Raw genomic sequence first — 9,524 nt, forward strand, 5'->3', positions numbered from 1 at the left:
TCAAGAAATGTTTCAGGACCCAAGCTACAGGTGTTATTTCAGGGTTCTTAACAGTTCTCAACTCTGGCCTTCCCTGCACTAAGATTTCTCTGTTCCTGCTCAGGAGAGCCTATCGCTCAGACCTGGGCCGGGCTATAGTCTCCAAAGCAGAGAATGCCAGTGGGGCTGGTGGCAAGAACCAGAAGGAGGTTGGAGGTCGAGTGGCCTCCTGGAATGACCTCATTTTCTCCTGGCTCCAGAAGCTGTAAGCCCTCCTTATCGACCTGGAGCAAGAAGATTCCAAGGAGATTTTTTTTTTTTTTTTTTGGTCTTTTTTCCCATTTCTTGGGCCGCTCCCGCGGCACATGGAGGTTCCCAGGCTAGGGGTCGAATTGGAGCTGTAGCCCCCGGCCTATGCCAGAGCCACAACAAAGCGGGATCCGAGCTGCATCTGCAACCTACACCGCAGCTCACAGCAACACCGGATTCTTAACCCACGGAGCAAGGCCAGGGATCAAACCCGCAATCTCATGGTTCCTAGTCGGATTTGTTAACCACTGAGCCATGATGGGAACTCCGTCCAAGGAGATCTTGGTATCACGTCTGATCTGAAAATTTTACGTCTTCCTCTCAAAAAAATTCTCTCTCCATGCCCAACACCCGATTGGTACCCAATCAGCATCTGCTGAATAAATACTGGGCTGAATACAAGGGAGCATTCTGGCACCCTGGGGATCAAAAAATGGACCTCACCCAGGCCAGCTCAAGAGATTCAGAAAATCTGTGCCCAGGATTCATGCATTCTGTCCTCATCGCCTCACGCAGATGGGGAAATCTCCAGACAGGCAGGCCATCCGGCACAGGCTGCTTGGCAATGACAATGAAAAACCGTGGGCTGCCCAATCTAGGTTGTCTTCTGAGAAAAACATGGCCGCCATGCCCGAGATGCTTAATTCAGCATACAACTCCTCCTGCTCCTCCTCCAGGCATGGAGATGGGATCAGCAAGTGGAGGGATGTTGTCCAAGACTTCAGGGAGGGCCTCTGGACAACAATACATCTCTAGATATGGAGGGGAAAGAAAACCATGTCTATCCTACATTTCTGGGCCAAACTTAACATTCAATATCAATTTATAAAATTTTTTTTGTCTTTTTGCTATTTCTTGGGCCGCTCCCGCGGCATATGGAGGTTCCCAGGCTAGGGGTCGAATCGGAGCCGTAGCCACCGGCCTACGCCAGAGCCACGGCAACGCGGGATCCGAGCCGCATCTGCAACCTACACCACAGCTCACGGCAATGCCGGATCCTTAACCCACTGAGCAAGGGCAGGGACCGAACCCGCAACCTCATGGTTCCTAGTCGGATTCGTTACCCACTGCGCCACGACGGGAATTCCAATTTATAAATTTTCAAAGACCACAGTATACGTCTTGTTTCAGAGGACAGGGTCTAAACACTTCAAAGGGAGTCACGGGATTGCAAGGAGAAGCCGAAGCTTGAAGGGTGTGTCAAGACACTGTCAATTCTGGGCAACTGTCAACACACCCAGGAGGCTCCTGCCCTTCAGAGGGAAGACGGCAAATGCTCCCCTTACAGAGGACAAGGCAGAGGTGGGCAGGAGCCTGGTCAATATTCTTGAAGAAGCACAGAAGACTGTGACATCTCAGCTAGGATTTATGGTTGGGGCCAAGGTGAGCGGTGGTGGTTGATGGCGAGACACACGACTGGGTGATCATGGCCAGAGGTGGCGGGGGCTTAGGGAAAACAACGCAAAATAAGGCCGTGTCCACTCCCTCCCCCCATTCTCTCAGCTGCTGGGATTTAGGGACAAGGCTGAATAACTAAACTGCAGACTGGTATGCTTTCCGTCCTCGAGGAAATTATCACTGGAAGCAACTAATTTAGCAAAGACTGGGCTTCCTCAAAAGACCGCGTTCACTGGGCAAGGTCTGTGGAAGCTGTGCCTGCCATCCTCCACTTTTAGCTATTATTTGACATATTCGAGGAAGCCACGACAGCGCTACAGAAAGTAGCAGAGGTTGGCTGATGACAGCCACCTGTTCCTATAAATAAGGTTTTACTGGAACACAGCCACACCCGTTTGTTTCTAGGCTCTCTGTGGCTGCTTCATGCTACCACCAAGGTAGAGGTGAGTAGTTATCGCAGCCTGTGTGGCCCACAGGGCCTAAATATTGACTCTCTGGCCCTTTACAGATGAACCGTGCTGCCCCTTGAACTCAAATGCAGCCAGTAAGGCTGGGCTAGATTAAAAAACGTCCTGCAATTATGCAAATCAGCCCACCAAAAAAGAAGTTACTTTATTTGCTCTCCTTGCACCTTCTCTTCAGAGACCTATCACCTGAGGTGGTTAAGGATCAAAATTCTCCTGCTGGGCATCGCCGTCTGCTATTTACTCTGCCACCAAGCAGCAAAATTATTGTTAGAATCCAGATGCCACGATATCGAATGGTCCCTGAGATGAGGGAGCCCCCTTCTGTTCCTGTGATGTGAGCAGAGAGGACAGAGGAAGGACGATGTTTCGAAGGAGAACGTTAATCGATGGGTAAATAAATGAACAAGTGGACGAATAGCCAGGTCCCTTTGCGAAGCCGGGGTTGGAGCCTCCTTCGCTTGAAAGCCACCTTCTTCCTCTGTCCCACAGCCCAGCCGTCCCTACTCATGGGCGACCGTGGCACGTGGATGCACATGTGGTCCCAAGGAGGGGGAAAAAAAAAGCAAGGGAGTGCCTCAGAACAATCCCGATTGTGGCCAGTCCCCATGAGGGGGAACTTGTGACACGGGGACACTGGCCACGTCACACGTTCTCAGATACGTGGAGGCGTCTCACTCTTGTCCCTAAGATCGTCTCCTCTCAACTGGCCTGTACTTCCGAGTAACAGAGAACACGCTGCTTTGGAACACGCTGGTCTGAATTCGAGATTTCCCCTCCATTCTAAGGAAGGCACATCTAAATTTCCAGACATGAGGCAGACTGCTTTGTCTATTGAAAAGAGCGGGGCCACGGCTTTAAAAGTCTGCTAACGGAAACGATAATGGAAAAGGAGGCGATGCCCCAAGTGGCTTGTTGAGATCTCCGCCACATTTCAATCAGCTTAGGGGAAAAAAAAAAAAAATCAAAGCAAGCTGTATCATACCTACCACACATGTCCGGCGCCATCTGGCCGGCCCCACTTTTCTCTACATCCCAGTCCCCAGACACCCTCTCTTCAAATGTCCTCCTCGGCAGAGTCTTACAGGAAAAAAAAGGCATCTCAATCTCTGTCTCTGCCATATTTATATTTTCAACTTCGAAAACATCAATTAAAAAATCGCAAGGTCAAATAATTCATGGATCACCGGGAATGTTAAGCAGGTCCCTCTTGGTTTTTAGCATACTTTTTTTTTTTGTCATTTTTATAGCATACATGGATTTTAGAGGAGAGCTTTCTTTACTCAACAAATAAAAAAAGAGAGACAGAGAGGTGGGGGGGGGGCAAAAGTGCACTTAGTGTGCTGAATTAAAAAAAAAAAAACCCACAAGAAATTACACCTATCTGATTTAAAAGACTGAAATGCATGTCTTCATTTTTTTAGTCGAGTCCACCACTCGAATCCATTTCTGACTTTGCCTAGGTCCTGTCGTTTATTTGAAAGTACGCCTTATTTCTGGTTTCCTACATTTTTTCTTTTGAGGTGGTTAGAATTTTAATTTGATACCTGGACTTCTGAAATTCATTTGGGCAGTGATTCACAGAAGCCGAACTAGCCAGGCTCTAATTGTTTCAGTAGAGTCCAATTTCCTACACATGGTAAAAATAATTTTCCTACCATATACTTAGGGGTTTTCTTCCACACAATAGGGCAAGTGCTTCCATGGTTTTTCTGCCCCTTGATTACACACTCCCAGCAATTCTAGATGCATTGGTTTTCACAAATGAATTGACATCAAGTAATACTCCACAGAAATAAACAGAAACCTCATTCTCCATCTCTTTATTATCGAGTCCCATGATCTAGTTTCTTTCGTTCTGTCTTAATTCATTTCCTCCACTTATTCTATTTCAGTGCATCTGCTTACTCAATCCTCAACACTTTGATTTAATTTAATGCTTCCAATTTAAAAACTGGCATTTGTCATAATTTGGCGTTTCTGACTTCCATCTGACAAAACCTGCTTGCTTTCTGTAAAAATTCCTGAAAAACTGCTACAGAACTTCTGGTGCGTTTTGATCATCCAGGAGGGTCAGGTGACCAAGGCTATGGGGCTGTTTCAGAAACACATTTTCTCGTCTTCCTCTCTCTCCCTCTCTCTCCCCCCTTTTCTTCTTTCTGGACTTGGATTATTTTTGTTTAAAACAGGAACAAAATCATTCTGATTTCGTTTTTTTTTTTTTTTTTTTTTTTTTTAAATCAGCTCTCTTTGTTCTACTGAAACTCCTGGGAAATGACGCTGGCTGCGAAAGTTGAGATCAGTTCCTAAGAACACTCGCTTTAATTTGGATTCTCCGTAGAGGCTATAATAATTACCCGAAGCTATTAATCCACAAGCTACTGGGTACTAGCTAGCCACTCCAAATTAAGAGACAAGTGCAGCCCCTCCACTGACCATGAAAACAAATAGGAAAGGAAAAAGGGGAGGTGGTGGGGGGACGGGGGGGGGGAATATATGTGCCTAAACAACTCTGTGGGAAGTGACAAAATGTCTAGGATTCAACTTAGTAAATCACTTGCTGAAAAGCTTAAAGGAAAAAAAGGGGGAGGGGGAAACTTCACAGATCCGCCAGCTCAAGAATTACATAATGCCTTTTCTAACTGTGTCAAATTTCTGAATGTTTACTTTAATGATGTACACGTTGATTTTACAAATTTAAAACTAACTCTGAAAGAACACTGGAGTGGCAGGCATATACAAACAGGTGTGATTCTCCTTTGAGGCCCTGTGTGTGTGCCTGGAGTGGCAATGGCTGAGCAAGCTGGGCAAAGGACAGAGATGACACCCATGGGAGCCTTGATGTCGCCTGGCTGACAGATGAACTTGCTGGTCAAAATGAAGCTTAGGAGATAAGCTACCCTCTGGATCAACATTTCGGGTGGGTCACAAAGCAGTCACAAACCCTGCTGCTGGGATCAAAAGCCATGGCCTGGCCCGAATTCTTACTCAAGCGTGTACTATACGTGTGATGGTATCTTGCAGTAAACTTGGGATCTTTGAATTACTTAACAAAGAGCTGGTGTTTATCAATGTGGGTAATTTTATAATTTCCTCCGGGCATCATCTTTTGCTTCTGATGTTGTCCCTGAAACCCCAGCTCAGGAGTTTTCACACACAGACTGCCACCGATGTAGTGGCGGCTGGCAGATTTGGAATTAAATAATAAATATTGAATTGACCTACAATCACAGCATTCGGTAAGAGGAAATAATGGTGAGAATCACCATTGCCTAGGAAGGATCTCAACACAGGTTTTATGTCCCTTTCCTGCTTTCGGAGAGAAAAATGAAAGGTATGGTGGTTGTGTTTTGTTTTGTCTTCCTGCAGAGACCAAAGGGGTTTTTGTCTGTCACTGGCAAACACCGTATCGATTAAAAAGTGGGTACTAAGCGTCTACTTTCGGGGAAAATTGCTACAACTGTGATCGGCTTCTGCACCAAAAGGCAATGCTATGGTTAGGTGTCCTAAGCTTTGTCTCTGCTCGTTATGGAAAGGAATCTTTAAACTTTCATCTCAGTTCCTCAGCTTCATAAATATTTCCAAGAGTTTCTGTCACTGCTATTTGGTCTTTCATGTAAAACAAAAATATATACCTATCCGAAAAGGCAGGGTTCCCCCCCTCCCCCGAGTGGTTTTTGCCGCTGTTGTTTGGGGGCGGGGGCGCTATAGGTTTGATTGCAGAGATGAAGCTAAACTGCCAGTTTTCAAAATCCAAGCACTACGTACTTCACACGCCACTGAATTCCTCACCTAAAAATGGCTAAAATGGCAACTTTTATGCTCTGTGTATTTTATCATCCTTTAAAAAGTAATTAATCGAGAAAGTGAAATGGTTCTGTTTAGGATCAAACGTTACTCAAGTACTGGAGACAGAAGAAATTCCGTATAAAATCAAGAAGCTTCTACCCAAGCACACTGGCACGCTGGCATATGTGAAATTGCCGTCTTCGTGGGTGGAAGATGGTTGACTATCAGCAATTTCAAACCGTTCAACCTACATGTTCTTAAGTCAAACAGAGCTGGGCTTCTATCTGGGAGGGTGACTATTGTTTGGCAACTGTCAGTGGATGTCAGGGTCACGAGAAATAACCTGAGCACGGGTAGCTTTGGATGGAAAGAGCCACTGCGGGTACAGCATACGTTCTTGCGCCTTTAGGAGAGTCTGTAACTTTGGGGGAGGGACAGAAATGACCAGGCAGTGAGATGCTGTAACCTAACAGGGGCTCGGCTGAGCCTATGGGGTACGGAACTTGAAGCAGTCATTATCTAGGCAGACAGATGAATTTTAGCTTCTATTTTCTGCTGTCTTCTTACCGTCAAACACCTACTTCTCCCCGCACAAGCCACACCGTATGTAGGTTCTAAGGTTGCCTTTTGAGGAACAGGACCTGTGTGCATTTTCTATGCCTACATCTGGAGTCTTGCATCGCAGAAGACACCCCCCCCCCACCCCCGCTTCCATCAGCACCAGCCCCCAGGGCTGATGTCCCCTCTTCTCAGGCTCCAACTCGAAATGGTCATGACATGTCAGAGTCGGGGTCTCAGCCTCGTACACAGCAATTGTATTAAATAAGAAAATGAGAGAAGGTCCACAATCACGACAGCATCAGCGGAATCGGGGGAACCAGAGCGTATTTAACACGCGTGCCCTGCCAGTTCCTCCTCAGCATTAGCAGCAAACAATGCATTCCTCGTCCCTGGAATATCACATGCAGAGCCTAGGACCTCAGTTAGGACTCATTGTAGCAATTAAAAGAGACAGTTTCCCCAACGCAGCTACCCAAGGTGGCAGACTGCGGACATCCTTCTGTGCAATCCCACATTCAGGAGAAAGATTTGGACCCCGAGTGGATTAAAAAGAGGCTGCTCTATTCATTTAACATCAGCCTCCAGGAGAACCCCCCCCTCCCCACAACCCAGACCAGAGCATGGGGATGCTTTCGGAGCTTATTTTACAAGAGACACAAATCCGGCTACCCCCTTTTAACGCTACCCACCGCCCCCCCACCCCCCACCCCAATGAAAAGCTTTAAACAGGCTATTGTCAGAGCCCTGGGTACCTTTTCTCTCTTGGCTTTGTTCAGTATTTTCCTCGGCTGCAGTTTCCATGGCTGGCTTCATACCATCCACCAAAAATGCTTTTCCCGCTCCCCCCCCAACACACACTTGTCCCCCTCCTCTGCTTTTGCTTTTGGACTCCCCTCCGGCTCTTATTTACACCCGCGTGATTGAGAGCTTCTGTTCTTCACTACAGAAGACTACGGTCCCTTCCAAGATGCAAAAGTCTCGCCGGCGTCAATCCCTCTCTGCCTACTGGTCCAGAAAGACAGCTGCCAAGGAGCCGGCAGCCATACGTCACCGAGGATCCCGGTTATAAAACAGCCGCCCAGCGCCCGAGGCCCGATGCGGCTCCCAGGGGCCCCCCCACCCGCTGCGCCCTGCCCGGCTGCGCCTCCCGCCGGCCTCCCGCTCGCCTGCACGCGCTCGGGCTCCCTCCTCTCTCCTGGCTGACTGCACCCGACGAATGCTAATTAATTCTCCCAGGGAAGAATAGACCTGTGACATCAGAGCAGGGGCCCAGCGGAGGGAAGAGGAGAGCCCCCTCCCACCACGTGACTCAGCGCTCAGGCCCCAGAGAAGGTTTCAGCAGAACCTTTCAGGCGCCTCTTCCCACCAGCGAACTCTTCCTTTCCCCTGGGACCCCTTTTTGGGGCATCCCAGCTTGTTTTATTTCAGTTACCCCTGATCCTGGCAGAATCTAGGCAACAGACTTGCCCACAGTCTCCGTTTTCTTTTTCTTTAATATGTATTTTTCCAGAGAAAGACAGTTATCTATGATGCTATTTATATGCGGAACCTAAAAAAACGCAAATACAAATACACTTATTTACAAAACAGATAAGGAAAACAAGCTTATGGTTGGGGGGGGAAGAAATAAATTAGGAGTTTGGGATTAACAGATACAAACCACCATATATGTAAAACAGGTAACTAATAAGGACCTACTGTATCGCACAGGGAACTATACTCAATATCTTGTAATAACCCACCATAAAGAAGAATTTGCAAAAGAATAAACATACATATGTATAAACTGAACCACTCTGCTGTACACCTGAAACTGACAAGACTGTAAATAACGTATATTTCAATGACAAAAAAGGTGTCTTTCACACAACCTCTAGCCAGCTAGCTAGACTGATTTGAAAACATAAAGAGGGAAGAAAAATAAGTAAGGAGGAAGAGGACCTAAACAAAGATTTAACAAGGGCAGTGTAGCAATTGAGTAGCAGAATCCAGTTCCTGGGCTATAGCTAACATGTGTGATAGAAAGAGAAACCTTAGCTCAAGTCGACTCATTACGCAAATATCCATCCCGATTTAAAAATAAGCATAATATGCCACACGTACAGCTAGCTGATATTTTGGTGGGTCCTTGGAATGAAAAATCAAAATAGAGTGGTTTTGCTTTTGGACGCGGTTATTTCTCTACGCTTTTCTCCTTAGAACCCCTCACTCAGAGTTCAAAGGCTGTTTTCGAGAGTGTTCTGAATGTTAGGCAGAAAGGCTTCTGTAACAATAATGATTCTGACTGCTGGTTTCACAAGCCTTTCTGCACACCCAACTACTACTGGATCATCGTTCTCAGCCTATCTAAGCATATAAGCCTTTATCATGGTTATATGCCATAGGTTCCCAAACATCAGGAATTTCTGTACAACTCTTTTTTTTTCCCTTTTCTGGCCACACCCACAGCATATGACGTTCCCCAGGGCCAAGGAGTGAAGCCACGCTGCAGCTGTGACCTATGCCACAGGTGTGGCAACACTGGACCCTTAACCTACTGCACGAGGCTGAGAATTGAACCAGCGCCGCCACAGAGACAAGCCAGATCATTAGCCCACGGTGCCACTGCAGAGACGCCTCTGCACTACTTTTTAAGCATTTGTTTCACCCACTTACCTTCACTGTCCCGATCTCAAAGAGTTACAGAAACTCAGTGTAATACCCTTAAGGTCCATCCATGTATGCTAAGTGAAATAAGTCAGATGGAGAAAGACAAATAACACGCGATTTTACTTATATGTGGAATCTAAAAAACAAACCAAACAAAATAAACAAAACCCAGGCTCAAAGATACAGAGAACAGACTGGCGGTTGCCAGAGGCATAGGGGGTTGCGGAGGGCAAAATGGGTGAAAGAGATTAAGAAGTTCAAACTTCCAGTTATACAATAAATAAGTCACGGAGATGTAACGTACGGCATGGGAAATACAGTCAAGAATATTGTATTAACTTTCTAAGGGGACAGGTGGCAACTACACTTACTGTG

At 46.6% G+C, this 9,524-nt stretch overlaps 1 protein-coding gene across 6 annotated transcripts in view; it reads right to left on the reverse strand.

Annotated features, from left to right (window-relative positions):
* The window catches only part of GPM6B (glycoprotein M6B), a 152,877-nt gene that overhangs the window by 36,566 nt on the left and 106,787 nt on the right, over positions 1 to 9,524 (reverse strand). For 4 of the 6 annotated variants that reach the window (XM_003360230.5, XM_005673443.4, XM_001927816.7 and 1 more), the window contains exon 1: positions 7,253 to 7,500. The exons of the other annotated variants lie outside the window; for them this stretch is intronic. In XM_003360230.5, the coding sequence (XP_003360278.1) occupies positions 7,253 to 7,313 (61 nt within the window). In that variant the 5' untranslated portion in view covers positions 7,314 to 7,500. Of the gene's footprint in view, positions 1 to 7,252; positions 7,501 to 9,524 lie in introns of those variants that run through there. 6 annotated transcript variants of the gene reach the window in all.

The sequence above is a fragment of the Sus scrofa genome, chromosome X (genome assembly GCF_054392235.1).
Source record: "Sus scrofa isolate SSC_HxYL_T2T_F1_AM1 chromosome X, Sscrofa_HxYL_maternal_Yorkshire_Landrace_v2.0, whole genome shotgun sequence".
NCBI lineage: Eukaryota > Metazoa > Chordata > Mammalia > Artiodactyla > Suidae > Sus > Sus scrofa.